The sequence below is a fragment of the Lepus europaeus genome, chromosome 23 (genome assembly GCF_033115175.1).
Source record: "Lepus europaeus isolate LE1 chromosome 23, mLepTim1.pri, whole genome shotgun sequence".
Taxonomy (NCBI): Eukaryota; Metazoa; Chordata; class Mammalia; order Lagomorpha; family Leporidae; genus Lepus; species Lepus europaeus.
Window position 1 is genome coordinate 8,580,623 of NC_084849.1, and position 25,618 is coordinate 8,606,240.

General features: G+C 45.8%; 1 protein-coding gene and 1 pseudogene across 1 annotated transcript in view; one reads left to right on the forward strand and one right to left on the reverse strand.

Annotated features, from left to right (window-relative positions):
• Nucleotides 1-25,618, reverse strand: part of ATXN2 (ataxin 2) — a 116,438-nt gene that overhangs the window by 53,084 nt on the left and 37,736 nt on the right. The window contains exons 4-6 of the mRNA XM_062182848.1: nt 25,514-25,585; nt 24,790-24,940; nt 5,947-6,071 (exon numbers count right to left, since the gene is read on the reverse strand). Of these exons, the coding sequence (XP_062038832.1) occupies nt 5,947-6,071; nt 24,790-24,940; nt 25,514-25,585 (348 nt within the window). The remainder of the gene's footprint in view (nt 1-5,946; nt 6,072-24,789; nt 24,941-25,513; nt 25,586-25,618) is intronic.
• LOC133752318 (nuclear transport factor 2-like) lies at nt 963-5,640 on the forward strand (annotated as a pseudogene).

Here is a 25,618-nt window from a genome sequence, read left to right on the forward strand (position 1 = left end):
ACCAGGCAGAAATTTCCTTCAACAATATTTTAAGGAAAACGTTTTCTTCTACATATCAGTGTTTCAAAATGGTAACTACACAACACAGTTATCTGACAGGTTATTATAAAAGTCTAGACAATTTTAGTTACTTTCTAAAATATGAGCCTTCAGGGGTCGGCATTGTAGCACAGCTAGTAGAGCCACCACCAGTGATGCTGGCTCCCCACACAGGCACCGGTTCAGGTCCCAGCCCCTCCACTTCTGATCCAGCTCCCTGCTAATGTGCCTGGGAAAAGCACTGGAAGATGGTCGAGTGCTTGGGCCCCTGCCAAATGTGGGAGACCTAGAAGAAGCTCCTGGCCCAGCCCTTGCTGTTGCGGCCATCTGGCCCTCAGTGGATGGAAGTCTCTCTCTCTCTCTTTCAATCAATAATTTTTTTTTTTTAATGAGCCTTTAAATCAGTCCCTAACAGCCACTTTTCTATATTGTAGAGCCACTGTATTTACCTAAACCCTTGCACTGACCAGCACGTGTGTCAAGGACAAAGAATTCTTTCTGATAATCAAACAGTGTTCAGGGGATGGGGGGAGAAACCAGAGCAATCCTCCCTGCACCACCACTTCAACATGGAGCTGTGGTGCTACAGCTCTGCACCCAGCCGTTCCGCCTGGCAATGCTCAAAGGGAAAGCAGCACAAAAGCAGGGAACTGGCAGTCCCGGGAACAAGTCAGGAAGCTGAGTTTTAGAACTGGCTTTTGCCATTAACAGTTGTGAGACCCCAGCAATGCAATGCTGGGTCCCAGTGCCCCAGTACAACCTTATGGGTAGACAACTGTACATTCTATGAGGGTACTATCAGGACGACCACTCTCAAAAGCTAGGCTAGGAGCAGGCATCTAGCCTCGTGGTTAGTCCCAAACTGGAGCACCTGGGTTTGTTTCCTGGCTCCAACTCCCGATTCCAACATCCTGCTGAAGGAGATGCTGGTCGGTGACATTAACAGCTCAACTAATTGGGTTCCTGCCATTCACAAGGAGACCTGGATTGAGTTCTTTGCTCCTGGCTTTGGCTTTAGCCTCAGCCCTAGTCCAGCCCCCACACTGTAGGTTTCAGGAGTAACCCAGCAAATGAGAGTGCTCTCTGCCCCTCTGCCTCCCATGGGCAGGGGCCCATCCAGGCCTCCCATGTGGGTGGCAGGCACACAAGTACTTGGGCTGTCTTCTGCTTTCCCAGGCCATCAGCAGGGGACTAGATTAGAAGTGGAGCTGTGGGGACTCAAACTGGTGCTCTAATATGGGATGCTGGTGGCTGAACTCGCTTGAGCCATGATGCCAGCCCCTAGGCTGTTCTCTTGAATATGTAAAAATCAACCAATTGGAGGAAAGGCTAGAAAAATCATAAACAATACATATTACTGTCTGGTAAATCACTTATCCAACATTTCAACTCCTCCTTTAAAACCAGATTGGGTGCCAGTCCCTCGGGTTTCAACAAGGCTGGGTGATGCTCTAGAACGGAGACAAGCCAGTTTTGGAGCAGACTGGATCCAGCTTATTCAACTTTACTACCAATTATTTGATAATGACAGAACCCAACCAGCACGAGCTACGTTGATGTGGCATGCCTTCCAGGGGAGGGACAGCAGTCCCACGGGAAAGCTGCCACTGTGGAGAAGTGTCTGGCCTTCCCTTCCAGAAAACCCAGCACAGCGTCACGGCACAGGACCCTCAGCCCACAGCAGACAGCTAGCTGCACCACCGGCATGGGGCAGGCCAGCACAAAGCTGACGAGGACCCTGTCACGAGGTTCCACCAGATGCTGCAATTCGAGAACATCAATGACGCTAGGGTCTGCACCAATGGCGAGTGCAGGCTTGCCCTGCACAGCCTCGGCTGGACCTCCTCCCAGCCAGGTACTCAACATTGTTTCCTCCTCCCTCTGCTTCCTGATACTATTCATACTCTTCCAGATTCTCCAAGTACCAGACACAAAGGAGCAGGGTGCAGTGCGCTGCTGCCACCACAGTGCTCACGTGATGTTTGGACTCGAGACTAGTTGCATCTGAGAGGGGAAGTTTGTGTTGTACCAGCACATGCCTTGGGAAGACCTAAATAATGCCAAAGGTTGTCTCTTTTGAAAATCTACTGACAAGCTGCTCTAGTAACCCAAAGTAAAGGAGAAAGCAGCTGCCTCACTGTCAAGGTACTGATTTGTTCAGATGCTTCAATGCCTCATAATACAATAAAACCAACAAACTTTTCTTAAAAACAAACAAAAATGGCGCTCAGCCCTCTGTCTCTCTGCTGAGCCGCCCGCCTGACCTGGTCAGGTGTAATCTCTACTCAACCATGTAACTTCGCCACCCCCCCGCCCCCCTAGCCCGAGCGACTGCGCACTCTCTCAGGCTCTGTCTGAAGAGGTGCCCATCCATCCTTACGGACATCCCTTCCCTAATAAACCTTGCTACTTTTACTTTCCAAAACAAACAAACAAACAAAAATTGACTGGTAAGAAGTAGTGAAATCTAATATACAACTTTTTGATCATTACCAGAACAGACCCAACACCAGCCAAGAAACGCTGAAGGCTCACTTCAAATCCTACCTGTAAGACAGGATCTGCCAATTCCTTAAGAGGGGCCGGCGCTGTGGCGTAATGGGTAAAGCCGCTGCCTGTAGTGCCAGCATCCCATATGGGTGCCAGTTCTAGTCCCAGCTGCTCCACTTCTGATACAGCTCTCTGCTAAGGTCTGGGAAAGCAGTAAAAGACAGCCCAAGTGCTTGGGCCCCTGCACCCACGTGGGATATCCGGAGGAAGCTCCTGGCTCCTGGCTTCAGATCAGCCCAGCCATTTTGGTCATTTGGAGAGTGAACCAGTGGATGGAGGATCACTCTCTCTCTGCCTCTCTGTAACTCTGCCTTTCAAATAAATACATAAATAAATCTTAATGAAAAATTCCTTAAAATAGACTCTACACAAAAAAATACAGAGTTGTTGCTGTGGCATTACAGGTGAAGCCACTCACTGCCTGTGACGCTGGCCGGCATCCCTTACAGGTCCCGGTCCAAGTTCCAATCCAGCTCCTTGCTAATGGCCTGGGAAAGCAGTGGAAGATGGCCCAAGTGTTTGTGCCCTTGCCACCCAGGTGGAAGACTCAGATGAAGCTCCTTGGCTCTGACCTGGCACAGACCTGCCTGTTGTGGCTATTTCAGGAATGAATCACTGGATGAAGACCTCTCTCTCTAGCTCTGCCTTTCAAGTAAATAAATCTTTAAGAAAAGTAATCATAGCAAACAGAAAGATACTCAGTAAAAGGTAAACAATCCCAGCACACAGAGAACCACTACTAATACTTTCTTTTTTTTTTTTTTAAGATCTATTTATTTATTTGAAAGTCAGAGTTACAGAGAGAGAGGAGAGGTAGAGAGACAGAGAGGTCTTCCATCCGATGGTTCACTCCCCAATTGGCTGCAATGGCCAGATCTGCGCGGATCCAGAACCAGGAGCCAGGAGCTTCCTCTGGGTCTCCCACGCGAGTGCAGGGGCCCAAGATCTTGGGCCATCTTCCACTGCTTTCCTAGGCCATAGCAGAGGACTGGATTGGAAGTGGAGTAGCCAGGTCTCGAACCGGCACCCATGTGGGATGCCAGTGCTTCAGGCCAGGGCATTAACCCACTGCGCCATAGTGCCAGCCCCCTAATAGTTTCTTAACCAGAACTCTAGACACCTATGCATAATGTAAGAATATGATCTGCCTTCTCTTTTTTTTTTTTTGACAGGCAAAGTGGATAGTGAGAGAGAGAGACAGAGAGAAAGGTCTTCCTTTTTGCCGTTGGTTCCCCCTCCAATGGCCGCTGTGGCCGGCGCATCTCGCTGATCCAAAGCCAGGAGCCAGGTGCTTCTCCTGGTCTCCCATGGGGTGCAGGGCCCAAGGACTTGGGCCATCCTCCACTGCCCTCCCGGGCCACAGCAGAGAGCTGGCCTGGAAGAGGGGCAACCGGGACAGACTCCGGCGCCCCAACCAGGACTAGAACCTGGTGTGCCGGCACCGCAAGGTGGAGGATTAGCCTGTTAAGCCACAGCGCCGGCCTGCCTTCTCTTTTAAAAACTGAAACAGTTATGTCTAAGTCCTATACATCTTTCTGTATCAAAGATCCTTCTTTTTGGTAGATACATAGTATTTCAACTGAATGGCAGCACCATACATCTATCTGACTCATCCTGGACACTTAGAACTTCCAGAAACAATACATCAAAACATCCCCATATATAACTATTTGCATATCCTATGGATATATTAGGGCAAAAACAAATTCTCAGAAGCGGAATCACTGGAACAGACTGTACATGCATTTGAAACGTCCTGTCTGCCTCTACGCTCTCTCCACTTTAAAGACAGACTTTGAGGCCAGCACTGCTGCACAGCAGGTCAAGCCTCTCCTGTGGCACTGGCATCCCAGACAGGTGCCATTCAAGTCCTGGCTGCCCCACTTGTGATCCAGCTTCCTACGAACGGCATGGGAAAGCAGTAGTGATGGCCCAAGTGCTTGGGCCCCTGCACCAAGCATGGGAGACCTGGAAGAAGCTCGTGGCTCCTGGCTTCAAATTGGTGCAGCTCTGGCTGTTGCAGCCATCTGGGGAGTGAACCAGTGGGTAGAAGAGCTCTTGCTCTCTACCTCTCCCTTTCCTTCTGTAACTCTGCCTTTCAAATAAGTAAATAAACCTTTAAAAAAAAGTCCTAGCAGGCACCGCGGCTCAATAGGCTAACCCTCCTCCTGCGGCGCTGGCACACCGGATTCTAGTCCTGGTCGGGGTGCCGGATTCTGTCCCAGTTGCCCCTCTTCCAGGCCAGCTCTCTGCTATGGCCCGGGAGTGCAGTGGAGGATGGCCTAAGTGCTTGGGTCCTGCACCCCATGGGAGACCAGGAGAAGCACCTGGCTCCCGTTTTTGGATCAGCGCGGTGTGCCAGCCGCGGCAGCCATTGGATGGTGAACCAACAGCAAAGGAAGACCTTTCTCTCTGTCTCTCTCTCTCATTGTCCACTCTGCCTGTTAAAAAAAAAAAAAAAAAAAAGTCTTTATTTGCACTCGATGTACAAATGATGTGTTGTGGGAAAAGCAAAATTAATCTATGTCAAGACCCACTTTAGAAACAGCAGGTTTTCTACAGAGAATAATCTGAGCGTAAGACCAAGAAGCTGCAGGCACCACGGCTCACTAGGCTAATCCTCCGCCTGTGGTGCCAGCACCCCAGGTTCTAGTCCCAGTTGGGGCACTGGATTCTGTCCCGGTTGCCCCTCTTCCAGTCCAGCTCTCTGCTGTGGCCCGGGAGTGCAGTGGAGGATGGCCAAGGTCCTTGGGCCCTGCACCCACATGGGAGACCAGGAGAAGCACCTGGCTCCTGGCTTTGGATCAGCACAGCGCACCAGCAACAATGCACCAGCCATAGCAGCCACTTGGGGGGTGAACCAATGGAAAAAGGAAGACCTTTCTCTAACTCTGCCTGTAAAAAAAAAAAAAAAAAGCAACCAAGAAGTTTATGTAAATGTTTTAATTCTAATGTAACCTAATCATTACCTTAATGATAAGTGACCTTTAGCATCCTACTTCTTCCACCTCCCCTTTAGATGAAGTCAACTATGACACTATGTTGTCTTAAGGCAACTAAGATACCCCTTGCCTTTGGCTGCATCTAAGGCAAAATGTCTGGCATTTCCAAGGTTTCCAACTTAAATTTTCAAGTGCCTTACAATTTATTTTATTCATAAATAATTCAGGATCACCCACAAGACTAGACAGCACCTCTGCTTATCCCTTACAAATAAAGTAAAAAACCATCTTTCTTTGTTGTCTGGGGGAAGTCTCTTCACAACCAAATGACTGCTCTAAATATATTCACTCCATCGCACTTAAATAAAAACAGAGACAGTCCACGCACACGGCCCCGAGCAGGCAGGACACTGACCACATCGTTCTCCAGAGGCTCCAGATCCTCGCTGGCTGCGAGCTCGCCTGCGTCCCATGGTTCCAGGGCCTTTTCTCTGTGCTCGCCGTTCACTTTGGCGCTGAGAGCAGAGTCAGTAAATGCATCTGCAAAGGACAGCTTTGGTTGAGGATCACAGCTGACAGCAGGCCACACTAACAAACATGTGACTTATCAACAGATACATGGTAAGAAAATATTTATGAAAAGTGGAGTTCTGATAGAGGAAGAATAACATTCACTAATAGTACAGTTTCAAACTCAATTCAGTATGACAGTATAGCCAATTGTTAGTAAAGGTATTCTCTTTTCATATACTTTTTTTTTAAAAAGATTTATTTATTTGAAAGTCAGAGTTGCAGAGAGAGAGGTCTTCCACCTGCTTGTTCACTCCCCAACTGGCCACAATGGCTGGAGCTGTGCCAATCCAAAGCTGGGAACCAGGAGCTTCTTTTGGGTCTCCCATGCTAGTGCAGGGGCCCAAGGACTTGGGCCATATTTTACTGCTTTCCCAGGCCATAGCAGAGAGCTGGATTGGAACTGGAGCAGCCAGGTCTTGAACCAGTGCCCATATGGGATGCCAGCACTGCAGGTAGCAGCTTTACCCACTACGCCACAGCGCCAGCCCCTCATATACTTTCAAGTCACATGAAATATTCTAATGTATTGAAAAAACTCATTAATTTATATTAAAAATAATTGCTTTATGTGTTCTGGAAGCGATCCACAAAATTCCTATCAATCCATGTAAAACATGATCCCTCTTGTTAATTCACTACTCAGAAATACCTTCAGAGCACCTGCAACCAAATGTATTGAGATTTTATCAACTTCCCAAACGCAGGTCAATATAATATCCTGGCACTATGCTAAATGGCCTATCTTGTCACAGGACCCATTTTTTCTCTTAACCCGTGTCACAAAGTTCAGACCTTAGATTGCTGCCTACCAGGAAGGCTCAGTGGCAGGCCCGCCTGCACTTCCTATTAACATGCTCTCCCTACTTGTGTCTCTTTCTACTCCACCATTACCGCTACTGGCGAACAGCAGCTTGTGAGGGCAACGTGGCATTTCCATGTTCAGTCAACCATACTGGTGTCCAGCAAAGGAATTCTCCCTGGTCATGAGTTGGGAAATGCTTTGTAGAGCGAGGCTAGTGTTTAAATGCTTGGACCTCACAGAGAGACTCTTTTGATGATCTGGCTGTGCTGCAAAGTACAGGCTCCCAGCCACTGTGCCCTCACCTGTAGTGCAAGTGGCCACCACGATGAGAGGGGGAAGACTCAACAGCCTAAACACGTAATTCCCTTTTAAAGAAGATAATGCATAGGGATTAAAAAAAGAAAGAAAGAAGAAAAATATTTGAGAGGCAGAGTTACAGACAGAGAAAGGGATAGGGAGAGACAGAGGGAAAAGTCTTCCATCTGCTAGATTGGATGCCATGGCCACAACGGCCAGATCTGGGCTGATTTAAAGCCAGGAGCTCCTTCTTCCGGGTCTCCCATGTGAGTGCAGGGGCCCAAGCACTTAAGCCATCTTTAACTGCTTTCCCAGGCCATAGCAGAGAGCGCAATCAGAAGTGGGACAGCTGGTACTCGACCAGTGCACTGCAGGCAGAGTTCTTAATCGACTACACCACAGCACCGGCCCCGCAGAAGAATTTTTGAATTGTCCTTCTGATAATTGTCCCTGTCTACCTAAAGGGCAAGGTGAGGCCAAAATGAGCAATCTGAGCTAGCAAATTCAGGCAGGCACGCTTAGCCCAGCTAACTCTAACCCTTTCTCATTCCAAGGAGGGTGGGCAGGTGTGCGCACATTCTAGGGAAGAAAAGTGTCACTGCACTCACGGGCTTGGCTGCCAGTCCACAGCAGTGCTGCTCCACTGTGGCAACAAGGGCCGAGGGTGCACTGAGGGAGATCCCCCGAGGAGCAGGTCTCAGCAGGGGTGAGACGGAGCACCTGCTGGAAGACGGCTACATTTTGGAAAAGCTCTCTAACAGGTTCTAAGAGGCTGTCTTCCCAACAGCCCATCTTCAACTGGAAGGCACTGACAGCCCTGAATACCTGGTTTGATTTGCCACTAACCTGAATCAGGCCCTACTCCACATCATCTTAAAGGTATGTGGGCTCTGGGTTAAAATGAATTTACTCATGTATTTACAAGAATGTGAAATGTTCCCAAGAAAACATCAAATAATAACCTGTATTAGCATCCAGAGATTCCTTTGATTATCACAAACCTAGAAACGGAAAACCAGACTACAGGAAAATTCAAAACTAGACACTTTATTTTCTATAAGTAACAGGATGATTACTTTATATATAAGATCCTTGAAGCATAGGATGGCCCAAGTCTTTGGGCCTCTGCACCTGCGTAGGAGACCAGGAAGAAGCTCCTGGCTTTGGATCGGCACTTCTCCAACCATTACAACCATCTAGAGAGTGAACCAGCACATGGAAGACCTCTTTCTCTGCCTCTACCTCTTTGTAACTCTAATTTTCAAATAAATAAATAAATCTTTTAAAAAAAATCCTGCTACTGTTTTAATCACACTAGTTTTGAAAAATCATACATTTAAGTGAACAAAGCATTTGTTTACATAGAAACTCAGCATTAAAGATAACACACTTTATTCCAGAAGTTAAAGCTCTAAGCAGCTAGGGATTTTTATAGAAAATGACTCATTCCCAAGGCAGGGAATGTATGTGTTTATGTGTGCATGTCAATGTACTTTAAAGAGTGCAAATTGAGACAAGCTGTCCTCAAATCAAAGGATCCCAACGTGTGTGAGCTTGAAGATACTTTTCTGGCGTTATTTTAAACAAAATCAGAAAAGGATGCCCCAATGGGAGCCAACGTGGAAAAGCAAGTACTATCTTAAATTTCATGGAACCTGGCTTTTCTCTGCTGACCACAACTTAGGTTGAGTAAATGCGTAATTTATTAACTTTCTTAAAAAAATTAATTTAAATTTATTTGAAAGCCACAGTTACAGAGAGAAAGAAACAGAGCTCTTTTCCATTCCCTGGTTTACTACCCAACCGCTGCAATGAAATTCGCAGCAGCCAGGAGCTCCCTCCAGGTCTCTCACGTGGGTACAGGGGCCCTGAAACTTGGATCACCCTTCGCTGCTTTCCCAGGCACAACAGCAGGGAGCTTTATCAGAAGTGGAGCAGCTAGGACTTGAAGTAGTGTCAATATGCAATGCTGGTGCAGTAGGCAACAGCTTCATACTCTGTGCCCAGTGCCAGCCCTGAGCTAACTTATTTTTTTTAAGATTTATTTATTTATTTGAAAGTCAGAGTTACACAGGGAAAGAAAGAGGAAGAGAGAGAAAGAGAGACAGAGAGAGAGCGCGCGAGCCTTCCATCTGCTGGTTCACTCCCCAACTGGCCACAACAGTGCCCTGAGCTACCATTTTTTTCTTTTCTTTTTTTTTTTATTTGACAGGTAGAGTTATAGATAGTGAGAGAGAGAGACAGAGAGAAAGGTCTTCCTTCCATTGGCTCACTCCCCAAATGGCCGCTACAGCCGGCGCTACACCAATCCGCAGTCAGGAGCCAGGTGCTTCCTCCTGGTCTCCCATGCAGGTGCAGGGGCCCAAGCACTCGGGCCATCCTCCACTGCCCTCCAGGGTCACAGCAGAGAGCTGGACTGGAAGAGGAGCAACTAGGACTAGAACCCGGTGCCCATATGGGATGCCGGTGCTACAGGTGGAGGATTAACCAAGTGAGCCACAGCACTGGCCCCCTTTTTTTCTTTCTTAAGATTTATTTATTTGAAAGTCAGTTACACAGAGAGAGACAGAGACAGAGACATAGAGAGAGAGAGAGAGAGAGAGAGAGAGAGAGAGAGAGAGAGAGAGACTTCCATCCTTCCATCTGCTGGTTCACTCCCCAATTGGCTGCAACAGCCGGAGCTGTACCAACCTGAAGCAAGGAGCCAGGTGCTTCTTCCATGTCTCCCACATGGATATAGGAGCTCAAGGACTTGGGCCACCTTCCAATGCTTTCCCAGGCCATGGCAGAGAGCTGGATTGGAAGTGAAACCTCCGGGACTCAAAGCAGCACCCATATGGGATACCGGCACTGCAGGTGGCGGCTTTACCCACTATACCACAGCGCCGCCACCCCGCCTTTTTTTCAATTATATATTTTCATCTGTAATTCTCTACTTGAAATACCAATTGATGGGCTGGCTCTGCGGCATGGTAGGGTAAGTATCTGCCTGAGGTGCTGGCATCCCATGTAGGTGCCGGTTCAAGTCCTGGCTGCTCCACTTCCAATCCAGTTCCCTGTTGATGGCCTCGGAAAGCAGATGCTCCAAGTGCTTTGCTCCCTGCACCAGTGTGGGAGACCCAGAAGAAGCTCCTGGCTCTTGGCTACAGGTCGGACCAGCTTTGGTTCTTGCAGCCATTTGAGGAGTGAACCAGCGGACGGAAGACCTCTCCATCTCTCCCTCTGCCTATAACTCTGCATCTCAAGTAAATAAATTTTAAAAACAATACTAACCGTATAAAGGAATTACACATTGTTACTCAGCAGTATAATTTGCTTGCATGCAGAAAGGGGGAAGGAAAAAAGCAAAAGTATGATTCTATACAGAACGATATTCCTTTGGGGCCAGCACTGTGGTGCAGTAGGCTAAATCTCCACCTGCAGCGCTGGCATCTCATGTGGGCGCCAGTTCGTGTCCCAACTGCTCCTCTTCCAATCTGGCTCTCTGCTATGGCCTGGGAAAACACTGGATGACCCAAGTGCTTGGGCCCCTGCACTCATCTGGAGACCCAGAAGCTCCTGGTTCCTGGCTTTGGATTTTCTCAGCTCTGGCCCTCGCAGCCATTTGGAAGACTTTTTCTCTCTGTCTCTTCCTCTGTCTGTAACTCTACCTCTCAAATAAAAAAATTAAAAAAAAAAAAAGATTTCAAGATTTATTTATTTATTTGAAAGTCAGAGGTACAGAGAGGTGAGGCAGAGAGAGAGATCTTCCATCCATTGGTTCACTCCCCAATTGGCCACAACAGCCGCAGCTGTGCTGATCAGAAGCCAAGAGCCAGGAGTGTCTTCCTGGTCTCCCACATGGGTTTAAGGGACTTTGGGTCACCTTCTACTGCTTTCCCAGGCCATAGCAGAGAGCTGGATCAGAAGTGGAGCAGCCAGGACTTGAACCGGCACCAAGCTGGGACATGCCGGCACTGCAAGCAGCAGCTTTACCTGCACCGGTCCCAAAAATCTTTTAAAAAGATGATATTCCTTGATTTAAAATCTCTCTGGGACTAATCATGGTAAGTGGGGTTAAGCTGCTGCCTGGGACACTGGCATCCTACATGGGACAGGTTCGAATCTCAGCTACTCCACTTCTGGTCCAGCTCCCTGTTAATGTCTGGGGAGGCAGTGGAAGACATCCCAGTGTTTGGGCCCCTGCACCTACATGGGAGACCCAGAGGAAGCTCCTGGCTTCAGCCTGGCCCAGCCCCAGTTGTTGCTGCCATTTGAGGAGTGAACCAGCAGATGGCAGGTCTGTCTCAGTGTCTCTCTTTCAAATAAGTAAAATCTTTAAAAAGGAGAGAGAGAAATTTCCCCCAAAAGTCAGTTCTTTTTTAAAGATAAGTGAAAATTTAAGTAGAGAAACCGCACAAAATGAGATGACAGTGTTGGAATGCTGGGGAACCTGGCCATAAGTACTCCATCTCGAACCAACACTCTATCAGCCCATAGTTAGGGAGACCCTGGTATTCCACTTGACACTGTTACCAATATCCAGGATTGTAAATTCTGGTTTCTTTCTTATTTTTTTTTTTTTTTAATTTTTTGACAGGCAGAGTGGACAGTGAGAGAGAGAGAGAGAGAGAAAGGTCTTCCTTTTGCCATTGGTTCACCCTCCAATGGCTGCCGCGGCTGGTGCGCTGCGGCCAGTGCACTGCGCTGATCCGATGGCAGGAGCCAGGTGCTTCTCCTGGTCTCCCATGGGGTGCAGGGCCCAAGCACTTGGGCCATCCTCCACTGCACTCCCAGGCCACAGCAGAGAGCTGGCCTGGAAGAGGAGCAACCAGGACAGAATCCGGCGCCCTGACCGGGACTAGAACCCGGTATGCCGGCGCCACAAGGTGGAGGATTAGCCTAGTGAGCCGCAGCGCCAGCCCAATTCTGGTTTATTTCTATAAAGTGTGAAATAAAATGTTAGACATTGTATTAACAGCCATGTTTGGAATTTTAAAAACACACTGTTGGTATTAAACAGTGCAACGTTGGAACCAGGATTCCTACAAAATTCAGAAAAATCAACTGCGGTAATTTGCATGCGAATTTTACCAATGCCATAAGTCAGAGTGCATTAATTTTCCATGATCTTCCATGGAAAGAAATAAAAGCATTATAAAGATGCAAGAACACAAAGTGACTGTTACCTGTTTCTGATGTAACTCTAGGTACGGAAAGAAAAAAGGGAAACAAAAATTATCAGATGAGACGGTAAGAGATTTAGTTCCTCATATGCTTCATTCCCTACCTTATAAACAGGCAACTTACAAAGCCACCCAAACAAAGGGATAGGCCGGCGCCGTGGCTTAACAGGCTAATCCTCCGCCTTGCGGCGCCGGCACACCGGGTTCTAGTCCCGATCGGGTCGCCGGATTCTATCCCAGTTGCACCTCTTCCAGGCCAGCTCTCTGCTATGGCCCGGGAGGGCAGTGGAGGATGGCCCAAGTGCTTGGGCCCTGCACCCGCATGGGAGACCAGGAGAAGCACCTGGCTCCTGGCTTCGGATCAGCACGATGTGCCGGCTGCAGCAGCCATTGGAGGGTGAACCAACGGCAAAAGGGAAGACCTTTCTCTCTCTCTCTCTCTCTCTCTATCCACTCAGCCTGTCAAAAAAAAAAAAAAAAAAACAAAACAAAACAAAAAAAAACAGAGGGATAAAGGCCCAAGATGACTCCCTGCTTACCCCACCTCTACACTGCCACACCAGCAGCCTGGTGCAAGCCTGCCCTGATTCTGGGCAGAAACTCGGTATCCCAGCCCAATGGTGCCACCTGCTGGTGCCATACAGCAAAGGCCACCTCTCCCACATATTTCCCAGTCACAGAGGACACTGGGTATCTTCACATTTGCAGCTTTTACTTCTCAATTATGCTCTGAAAAAGCATCCCAAATCTGTCTGAGAACTTTTTAAAAATAATTTTTATATAGAGATTAGTTTTTTTTTTTTTTTAAGATTTATTTGAGAGGCAGAGACAGAGCTTCCATCTGCTGGTTCACTCCCCAAATTGCCCAAACCACCGGAGCTGGGCTTATCTGAAGCCAGAAGCCTGGGGTTTCCTCCAGGTCTCCCACACAGGTACAAGGGCCCAAGGACTTAGGCCATCTTCCACTGCTTTCCCAGGCCAACACAGAGAGCTGGATCGGAAGTGGAGGATCCAGGACTTGAACCAGCGCCCAAATGAGATGCCTCACTGCAAGTGGCGGTTTTACCCAATAAGCCACAGCACAGGCCCCATCTCAGATTCTTTTCTTTTCTTTCTTTTTTTTTTTTTTTTATAGGCAGAGTGGACAGTGAGAGAGACAGAGAGAAAGGTCTTCCTTTACTGTTGGTTCACCCTCCAATGGCTGCTGCAGCAAGCGCGCTGTGGCCGGCACACCACGCTGATCCGAAGCCAGGAGCCAGGTGCTTCTCTTGGTCTTCCATGCGGGTGCAGGGCCCAAGGACTTGGGCCATCCTCCACTGCACTCCCAGACCACAGCAGAGAGCTGGACTGGAAGAGGGGCAACCGGGACAGAATCTGGCACCCCAACCAGAACTAGAACCCAGTGTGCCAGCACTGCAGGCGGAGGATTAGCCTATTGAGCCGCGGCGCCGGCCTCTCAGACTTTCTTAAACAGCCAGAACAGAGGTCAAATAAGTAAAATGCTAGTGTTAGAAATTTAAAATTTATAAATTTTAAAAATTTATAAAAACTATAAAATGACATATTAAAACACACACACACACTCATTTACTTGGGCCACTGCTGTAGTATAGCGAGCTAGGTTATGCCTGCAACACTAGCATCCCATGTGGGTGCCTATTTGAGTCCTGACTGCTCCACTTTTCATCCAGCTCCCTGTTAACCTGGGAAGGTAGAAGATGGCCCAAGCACTTGGGCCCCTGTACCTATCTGAGAAACCCAGATGAAGCTTGTGGCTCCTGGTTTAGGCCTGGCCCAGCCCTGCCCATTGTGACCATTTGGGCAGTGAACCAGTGGATGGGAAGATCTCTCTGTAGCTCCACCTTTCGAACAAAATAAATATATATGTAAATATATATATAAAATACTTATTTACTTGAAAGTCAGAGTTACACAGAGAGAGAAGAAGAGGCAGAGAGAGAAGTCTTCCATCTGCTGGTTCACTCTCCAGATGGCTGCAACGGCTGGAGGTGCACCAATCCGAAGCCAGGAGCCAGGACCTTCTTCCTGGTCTCCCATGCAGGTGCAGGGGCCCAAGGACTTGGGCCATCTTCCACTGCTTTCCCAGGCCACAGCAGAGAGCTGGATTGGAAGAGGGGCAGCTGGGACTCAAAGCAGCACTCACATAGGATGCCGGCACTGCAGGCGGTAGCTTTACCCACTACGCCACAGCACTGATCCACAAAATAATTATTTTTAAAAAGATTTATTTATGGGGGCCGGCGCCATGGCTTAACAGGCTAATCCTCCGCCTTGCAGCGCCGGCACACCGGGTTCTAGTCCCGGTTGGGGCGCCGGATTCTATCCCAGTTGCACCTCTTCCAGGCCAGCTCTCTGCTATGGCCCGGGAAGGCAGTGGAGGATGGCCCAAGTCCTTGGGCCCTGCACCCCATGGGAGACCAGGAGAAGCACCTGGCTCCTGGCTTTGGATCAGCGAGATGCGCCGGCCGCAGCGGCCATTGGAGGGTGAACCAACGGCAAAATGGAAGACCTTTCTCTCTCTCTCTCTCACTATCCACTCTGCCTGTCCAAAAAAAAAAAAAAAAAAAATCTCTCACTGTGCCTTTCAAAGAAAGAAATATATACACCCTGGAGGAAGGTGGGAAGAGGAGGAGCGATGGGTAAGATGCCTACGGTCATGGACGTGGGAGAGCACTTGGGAAGAGAAGCAGTGACACACTGATGTTACAGGGACAGGAGACTAAAGGCACTGAAGCAGAACCCGGGAGGCCACCTTTCCACAAGAATAGGTCTCTGTTCTAAAGGGCCAATTTGAAAACGCATTTCTTAGCTTCTGCTCTTTGCAAACTAACTTTGGAAGGCATAAGGTCCTAGTCACAAGAATACAGGTAACTTGAATGTATTCCAAAGGCAACCACCCTTCCCCGACTGTTGTAAATACCAGAAAGTTAAAAAGTTATATTGCAAAACACACCAGGCAATAGTATGTGCCTGTTAAAAAACATGCAGCGGTGAATATGGACCATTATTAATAATCATAATTGCTGGGGCCAGCACCACATATGGGTAATGGTTCAAGTCCCAGCTGCCCCTCTTCCAATCCAGCTCTCTGCTTATGGTCTGGGAAAGCAGCAGAAAATGGCCCAAGTGCTTGGGCCCTTGCACCCACTGGGAGACCTGAAAGAAGCCCCTGGGTTTGGCCTGGCCCAGCACTGGCCATTGTGGCCATTTAGGGAGTGAACCAGGGGATGGAAGATATCTTCCCCCACTCCCTTCTTTCTCCGGATCTCTGCCTTTCAAACAAATCAATCTTAAAAAAAAAAAAAAAAAAAAAAAAAAAAAAAAAAAGTACAACTGCTTTCTCACAAATTATAATTCTGAGCCTGCCAAGCAAAACTAGCTAATGTTTAAAATGGCAGAAATGGTTTTTCTGATACAATACAGAAATGATAACTACATAACTACAAATTTCAAGTCTGAGGTTACATCTGTAAGTCAATGCCAAGTTTTTCCTTCAACTGGTAACTTTTCAGGAAAGAATGAATCAGGAACATCTATAGTAAAATGTTTAGACAAAACATAGGTCACCCTGACTTCACACATGGTAGAACTGGAATAGGAAACCAGGTCCATCTCCAGATCTATCCACCCCCAAAACAGGCAACACTGTTTTCCCTGCTCATACATAGTCGCTTGTCCCAGATGCTAACATTCTTAACCGAACACCTACCTATAATAGTCATTTATGAAATAAATAAGTAAAGGGTATTTTACAGGAGCACACGCTGGTGAGCACAGAGAAAGGACACTCTGCAGGAATCCCAGAGGACAGGGCAGGTGACATACAACACAGCTGAGAGCAAACGCCACCCCCCTCCATCCCCAAGGTTGAAACAGTGTCAATTATCTGAAAATAAAGTTCCTACCTTAATACAACAGCATGCCATTTTTCCAAACACACACCCATCACTTAACCATAACTTTGTCTCTAGGGAACTTGAACAGGGTGAAGTTTTGTGACTCACTGTTAGAAAAGGGGATGTTTTTACCCTGACTAACAGAAAAATAAACTACACTCTAATGTAAAATATTTTAACTAGATGATTCCAACTGCACAAAGTTGGCTGCATACTATTCTTCACAAATGGACTCATTAAATACCTAGGTAAAAATTCAAATATGTGTGCATCTCTTACCTCACCCAAGAGCTAGGATAACTTACTTTAAGAGAGCTTCAGAGAGCTTGCTAAGACGCTTTAATACTCCTGAGCTCTACTGGTGCCTCTTACTTTTCTGACTTGTGTAAGAATTGTGTGAGCTTTATGTTTAAAGTTAACACTTGGTATTTTTGGTTTTTTGCATTTCAAAAGGATTTTGTAAAATGTCTGTCAGAACCAACCTTCTGTCAGAAAAACATGCTTTGGAAACATCGTGTATAAGGAAGCCACTAGCAGATTAGGCTAAGCATGACTTAGCTTTCTTTTTTTTTCTTTTTTTTTTTTTTTAAGATTTATTTATTTTGGAAGTCAGTTACAGAGAAAGGGGAAGAGACAGAGGCAGAGATCTTCCATCCACTGGTTCACTTCCCAGGAGGCTGCAACAGCCAGAGCTGGGCCAGGCAGAAGCCAGTAGCTTTATCTGAGTTTTCCACGTGGGTGCAAGGACCATCTTCTGCTGCTTTTCCCAGGCCATCAGCAGGGAGATAGATTGGAAATGGAGTAACCAGGACATGAACCAATGCCAATATGGGATGCCAGCATCCCAGGCAGCAGCTTTACCCTCTATGCCACAACGCTGGCCCCATGACTGCTTTCTTGAGTTCACCACGCAGAAGTCAGGAGCTTATCTGGGTCTCCAACGTGGGTGCAGGGGTCCAAATACTTGGGCCATCTTCAGATGCTCCCCTAGGCACACTAGTAGGGAGCTGGATAGGAAGCAGAGCATCCGGGACTCAAATCAGCACCCATATGAAATGCCGGCACTGCAAGTGTCAACATTATCCGCTACACCACAGTGCCAGCCTCTCTTTGTAGTTTTAAAAACAGAAATATTTTATGAAACTTCTTGAGGGGACAGAAGCAAAAAAATTATCCTTTGAAGCAGATGATACAAATGATTGGTCATCGTACAGTCAGAATGTGTGCACTAACTCTTAGGATATGTTAGACTTGGCTTAACCGTTTTATTAACTTCACCCATGAAGTGTGCTTCCAAACAAAAGGTAAAGGTAAAGAAGTAATTCAGTAGAAAAGGTTAAAAAGAAAATTCAGAAATGTTTAGGAAGGAAAACAATTTGAGAACCAATTTTTTTTTTTTTTTTTTTTTTGACAGGCAGAGTGGACAGTGAGAGAGAGAGACAGAGAGAAAGGTCTTCCTTTTTGCCGTTGGTTCATCCTCCAATGGCCGCCGCGGTAGCGCGCTGCGGCCGGCGCACCGCGCTGTTCCGATGGCAGGAGCCAGGTGCTTCTCCTGGTCTCCCATGGGGTGCAGAGCCCAAACACTTGGGCCATCCTCCACTGCACTCCCTGGCCACAGCAGAGAGCTGGCCTGGAAGAGGGGCAACCGGGACAGGATCGGTGCCCCGACCGGGACTAGAACCCGGTGTGCCAGCGCCGCAAGGCGGAGGATTAGCCTGTTGAGCCACGGCGCCGGCTGAGAACCAATTTTTAATACAATTAGCTAAATATTCTTTTTACAGGGGCTGGCACTGTGGCATAGGGGTAAAGCCGCTGCCTGCCATGCTGGCATTCCATATGGACGCTGGTTCGAGTCCTGGCTGCTCCCCTTCCAATCCCATTCTCTGCTATTGTCTGCCGAAGCAGAAGATGGCCCAGGTCCTTGGGCCCTTGCACCTATGTGGAAGACCCAGAAGAAGCTCCTGGCTTCGAAATGGCTCAGCTCCGGCCATTGCAGCCATCTAGGGAGTGAACCAGCAGATGGAAGACCTCTCTCTCTGCCTCTGCTCTCAGTAACTCTGCCTTTCAAATAAATAAATAAATCTTAAAAAAAAAAAAAAAAAAGGGCAATGCAGCAGAAGGGACAGAGTCAAGGGCATGACTGGAGAAGTTAGGCTTCAATATCCTGTCTAATAAAACCATCAAAAACATAGCAATCATATAAGGGGGAAGATAAATCTGTAGACTGGGGAGGGAGTGGTGGCTGATGATGGAGGTCACTTCCATTAACCAAGTTTGTCTAAATGACTTTTCAATAAATGTGACAAAGGCCCTGATAAGCAAAAGACAAATAAGGAACCACATGTGATTACACAGTATTAACAGTCAAAATATGGAACTGGTACTGTGCCACAGAAAGTTAAGCCTCTGCCTATAGTGCTGTCATTCCATTTGGGCACTGGTTTGAGTCCTGGCTGCTCCACTTCCTATCTAGTTCCCTGCTGATGCACCTGGGAAAGCAGAGGAAGAAGCTCCTGGCTCCTGACTTCAGCCTGACACACCCCTGGCCATTGTGGCCATTTGGGGAGTGAACTAGCAGATGGAAAACAATCTCTTTATCCTCTCTATTTCTGCCTTTCAAATAAATAAATAAATCTTTTTTAAAAAGTCAATATACATGTTTAAGGACAAAATACGTACTACACTATTTCCTAGTGTAACACATATCCTTGATCAGCCGGAACAGCCTGATGTATCAGGAAAAACAATTCACACTTAAGGGTTGGCAAACTTTTCCGTGAAGACTCAGACAGTAAAATTATTTGGCTTTGCAAGTCACCTCTGTCACACTGCTCAAACCTATCGCTGCAGCACAAAAGCAGCTAAATACAACACATAAACGAATGGGCACAGGATATTATAATAAAACTTCATTTACTATTGACTGGATTTTTCGGCCCATTATTTAGACTAAAAATAAAACACAGGAAATGAAGTAGTAGGAAAAAGCACGTGGGACAATGGAATAAGGAAGATGAGAGGCCGCATAACCAAAATATTAGTGGAGCTGGATAATTAAAGCAAAGTCTGAATAAAACAGCATCAGATGGCACAGAAAGAGGATAAAGAAAAAAGCAAATAAGGACACTGGAGAGAGACAGGAAAGCAAGTAGAGATGAAAGGCCAATCCCAAAGTAAACAGATGCAGAGACAAAGGCAGTTGAATACCCTAAAAACTTGATGGGAAAATGAAGAAAAGAAACAAAGCATCATAGATATGTCTGCACCAGAATTCAAATAACAGAAGAAACAACCAGTAACTGTCCAGTGACAGTATCCTCTAATTATGCGTGCCTCAAGGCTGGTAAAATGTAAAACTACTTTCAGTTTGGCCATAAATTAAACTGGCACATGTGTAAGTCATAAGATCAAATGAAAATTATCTTAAAATATCAATTATTTCTAAGCCTCTTATCTACTTGCATAAATGCATGAGTATGGCTTTTTAAATTTACTGAAATCAATGAAATTAGCAACAAAGAACTTAAAAGCTTTACTGACATCATCAACTTTCAAAGACTTCCCTGAGGGCAGGTTTCATGGCCCCAGCAGATTTAAGTTACCCCTCACTGCAACCCATAGGCTGCTCCACCTCCAATCCAGCTTCCTGCTAACGAGCCTGGGAAGGCAGTGGATAATGGTCCAAGTACTTGGGTTCCTGACACTCACATGAGAGATCTGGACAGCATTCTTGGCTCTTGGCATCTGCCTGGTCCAGCCCTACCTATAGAGGGCATCTGGGGAGTGAATCACAGGATGGAAATTCTGTCTCACTCTTTCAAATAAATTATAAATACATAAATAATTTTTAAAACACTGGTTTAATATATATTATTTAAAAGTTAGAAATATAGAGAGGGAGAGATCTTCCATCTGCTAGTTCACTCCCCAAATGGCCACAACAGGAGCCAGGAGTTTCATCCAGGTCTCCCACAGAGGTGCAGGGGCCCAAGGACTTGGGCCATCTTCCACTGGTTTCCCAGGCCATAGCAGAGAGCTGGATGGGAAGTGGAGCAGCTGGGACTCAACCTGGCTCCCATATGGGATACTGGCACTACTAATGGCAGCTTAACCCACTATGCCACAGTGCTGTCCCCAAAACATATCTTCTTAAAAAAGTTAAAAAAAAAGGGGGGGGGGGGGGTAGGGAGCAGCGCTGTGGTACAGCAGGTTAATGCCCTGGTCTGAAGCACTGGCATCCCATATGGGCGTCGGATCTAGTCCCGGCTGCTCCTCTTCCAATCCAACTCTCTGCTATGGCCTGGGATAGCAGAAGATGGCTCAAGTCCTTGGGTCCCTGCACCTGCATGGGAGACCCGGAAGAAGCTCCTGGATCCTGGTTTCAGATCAGTGCAGCTCCGGCCGTTGTGGCCATCTGGGGAGTGAACCAGTGGATGGAAGACTTCTCTCTGTCTCTATCTCTCTCTCTGTAACTCTATCAAATAAATAAATCTTTAAAAAAAAAAATACTTCCCTGGGGCAAGTGTTAAACACAGTGGTTAATTAGTCTGCATGCCACATAGGCGTACACGGGATCCACACCCAGCTCCCTGTCAACATAGACCCTGGGAGCCAGGAGGGACAGCTCACGTAGCTGGGTTTCTGCCACCCGTGGGAGACCTGAATTGAGATTTTGGCTTCTGGCTTCACCAGGCCAAACCCTGGCTACTTCATGCTTCACTGGCTACTTCATGAGCCACTGTATTGGACCCTATGGGACCCGATTCTTTCCCTCTATTTGTCTCTATCTCTCAAATTTGAATTTTTTTTTTTTTAATTTGAAAAGAAGGTTCCCCTATAACAAGGCCAAAGACACAGAGAATTTTGAGTAATACAATAATCTGCATTTTTTTATATTTTTGTTGTTATTTTCAAAGATTTACTTTATTTATTTGGAAGGCAGAGAGAGAGATAGAGAGAAAGAGACATACATAGAAAGAGATCTTCCATCCTCTGGTTCACTCCGCAAATGGCCTCAACAGTCAGGAATGGGCCGGTCTGAATCCAGGATCCAGGAGCTTCATTCGTATCTTCCACGCAGGTGCAGGGACCCAAGCACTTGGGCCATCCTCTGCTGCTTTCCCAGGGGCACTACCAGGGAGCTGGATTGGAACTGGAGCAGCCAGGACTGGAACCGGTGCCCATATGGATGCTGACATTGCAGGCAGAGGCTTAAAAACCGTTATGCCACAGCACCAGCCCCCGTTTTTGTTTTTACTTTTAGCTTTGTGGGGAAATCCCTTAATATTAATTATTTGACAACTCAATAAAACCACAAACCAGACGAGGTAATTTATCTCACTACAGTTTAATGTTAAGACCTTAGCTGGGACTGAAAAGCTGGACTTATATTGTCACTTTATTGAATTACTATATTTAACATTAAATAAATTTATATTTACTACAAACTTTGTTTCCTCATCTACAACATCTTCAGAAAAAAGCTGTGATGATTGAAACAAAAAATGTAAAACTCTTAGCATACAGTCTGACACATAAAAATGCACTCAAATTTTAGTTAGTGCTATCAAGAGAACAATTTTAACCATAATATTACAGCAGAGAATTATAGGATAGAGGCTTACATTTTCTCCTCCTCTTCATGAGGCTGGTATAACGCCATAGTAGTATTTACATTTTTATTATTCACTTCAAAAAAAAAAAAAAAAAGCAACGAAAAAACCTCATCATTCTCTCCACTAACATATAGAAAAGTAGTATCAAATGAGACCAGTGAGACCATTCAAGATAATCATCAACTCCAAGACACAAAGGGCCCTATGAGGCCAGGTAAGAACCACAGATCCTTGAGAATCACGGAACACAGCCACTGCTAGAAGGCATGACATGATGCCAGGGCTCACAGCCCTGATGCACCTCCCACGTGCCACAGCCTCACCAGGCTAATCACAATTACAACAGAATCTCTACATGTGAGAGACTTTTTTAAAAACTCTCTGGATAACTAAATGTGAACCAAGTTTTAAGAAGCACTGGCTAGGGGCTAGCATTGTGGCACAGCAGGTAACACCACTGCCTGCAGTGCCAGCATCCCATATGGGTGCCAGTTTTTGTCCTAGGAGCTCCACTTATAATGCAGCTCCCTGCTCGTGGCCTGGAAAACTCAGTGGAAGATGGTTCAAGTGTCTGAGCTCCTGTCGCCCATGTGGGAGGTTGGGATGAAGCTCCTGGATTTGGCCTTGCCCAGCACTGGCCTTTGTGGCCATCTGGGGAGTGAGTCAGTGGATTGAAGATCCCTTTCCCCACCCCCGCCCTCCACCTCCCTCTCCCTTCCTAATTCTGCACTGGAAAATAAATCTTAAAAAAAAAAAAAGCAGCAGCATTGGCTAAACCCTATCTTCCTCTACTCTAAAAGACTAGAAATCTGAGCAAGCCACTAATACAAAATAATATAAAATGTTGTACCAACTGCCTTAATTTTTTGACATTACAAACCATATCAATTAATAATAATTCTAAAAGGGGACTTCTCCTATCAATGTCTTCAAATTAGTACTTTTCTTCTACAAACAGGGTAACTCCTGCCATGATAGTCTTAAGAATTTGCCTTAATAAGAGACCAGAAATTCTAAAAACATGACAACACTAATCTCAAGATACTATACACAATGGGCAGAACTGTGTAATTCACTAAACCTCTACAGTCTTGAAATACTCTAATACTGGATGTCTCCATCAAGAAAATTAAATTTTTAGCTTATACATTATCAAAGTTGTCGCTCTGCGTTTTCCTGGCTTTCAATGACATTACCTGAGAAATGAAGACATAATGAAATAACAAAAATCGAAGTACGTTCATTTTGAAAATGACCAAAGAATGGGTTATCACAAATACTTCAAGGTACTATTTACTTTTCTAAATTTGGGAAATATCAATTCATTATGAAAACAAAAACCAAAGCATACTGGAAATGGCTGTTAGCTAAACAGCCTGGTACAAATGGAGTAAGAAACTAGTTTTGGCTGTGGCCAACCCTCCTTCCAGATTGCTATGCATTCAATTGAATAGCATTTTATTTTCCCTTTCAGTTTATGACCAAGGTTAATTTTTAAAACAGTAGAATAATTCAATGTATAAGCATAAATATAAATAATTTGTGCTCCTCAGCATAAACGGATCAACCCCAAAGCGAGCAACTGCACAAACACGCCCTTCCTTGTGTGGGCCAATGAAGGACTCTCAGAACAAAGATGTGCGTCAACGACACAGATGTCTGAGAGGCTATCAAAACACTGCTTCCATCAGCATTCCAGAGTAGTTACAGAGTACCAACCCCTGCTAGAATCCAACAAAGCCAGTTAACAGTCCCAGCTAGGTAAGAAAAAGGCTTTAACCTCCTGGTGCCTAATGGTCTCAGCACAGAACAATCAGTTTCTGGTACAGACTGAATCATGAAAATCAAATGGTAATAAATCACAATTTCAAACAGAATTGCATATGTGACTATAGAATTTGGTATCAATAAGCCGGCGCCGCGGCTCACTAGGCTAATCCTCTGCCTTGCGGCGCAGGCACACCAGGTTCTAGTTCCGGTCGGGGCACCGATCCTGTCCTGGTTGCCCCGTTCCAGGCCAGCTCTCTGCTGTGGCCAGGGAGTGCAGTGGAGGATGGCCCAAGTGCTTGGGCCCTGCACCCCATGGGAGACCAGGAGAAGCACCTGGCTCCTGCCATCGGAACGGCGCTGTGCGCCGGCCGCAGCGCGCCTACCGCGGCGGCCATTGGAGGGTGAACCAACGGCAAAAGGAAGACCTTTCCCTCTGTCTCCCTCTACTGTCCACTCTGCCTGTCCAAAAAAAAAAAGAAAGAATTTGGTATCAATAAATGTAGTTATTTACAAATATTACAACCAACCTCAACATTTCTAGAACTACTTTCAGTGCTGTTCAACACTTGGCACCAAATGAGTAACAGCAGCTTCCATATGTTCTCTCTCAATGGACACTTGAGAAAGACTAAATTTCAATAACTGTTTTTAAATTCTCAAAATGCAAGCTCATATATTTTAATATACACATTCCACTTGACTTTATTTCCCGTATGCAGGTGTTCTCTCTCCTCGCTCAGCCCTAGGATCCATTCCTTCCAGACTTACAGGTCCACTTACAGAATAAAACCACCACGGGCCCAATGGGACAGTACTCAGCTGAGCAGAATCAGCAGTTTTCGTCACCAAGAAACTGAGAAAACACATTGCCAACTACTTTTATTAGAACACAACTCTCATTCTTTATGCTACTCCAAAGTATCAAGAAATCTTTTTCCACTAAAAAACACACATGAAATAAATTCCCATTATTTTAAGAAGAAGAAAAAAAACTGTCTTAACTTTACTCTAGAAAGCATATCTTTCTTTTGGAAAAAAAAAAAGTACATTATCTTTGGAGAATCTTTGCTTGAATAAATCTAATAAATCATGAGGCATATTTAGGAAATGAAAACCCACCTCTTCTCGCGTAACTGGAATCCATATCTTTAAATTGTGCCACAACAAAGTCTGAACACTTGAACAAAATACTCTCCATTATTTCTTCACGTTTTGGCCCTGAACTGGATTCTGTACTTTTTTCATGTGCAGCATCAAGTACCAAATCGCACTGAAACAAAGAACATGAGTAAATATTCAAATCATTTCTAAAATAAAATACGGTAGGAATTCTCTAGTCCATCAAGATCCTCTCTCTCATATTCTGTTGGAAGAAGTAATCCCAAGAGAACAATTCAGCCACATCTTGATCCACTTATCCACTCCATCATTCAAAATTCTTCACATTAAAATACGGTCTTTGTGGCTATGGTCTGTCTTAAGTGTATTAATAATGGTAAGGAGGAGGAAAAAATATGCTACTCCATCCTTCTTCAGGTTCATAATGCCTAAAAATGACTATAATACTTTAATAAGCATATAAATCAAGAACCAGCCCATAAATTAGTGTGTGAAATTGAACAGCAAAATTATACAAGGTGATTTTAAAAAACTAGGAAAACACTCAGATAAAATGTTCTTTGGCTTTTTTAGAAGAAAAACATAGGATTTAACAAAGATATATATATGCAGCTTATGACTATAACTTGCTAAATCAGAAACTAGCAAACACTGTTCACAAAGCCATACAAACACACAGTAGCGAATGATTCAAGCTAACAAAACCAAAAAGAGTAAAAATTACCTTGGGACTGTATGTTTTAAAAACTCCTTCATATATGCCTCCATTTTTCACTTGTACCTCACATTTGGATCCCTGAAAACATATAATTATATTTTTCAAAGATGC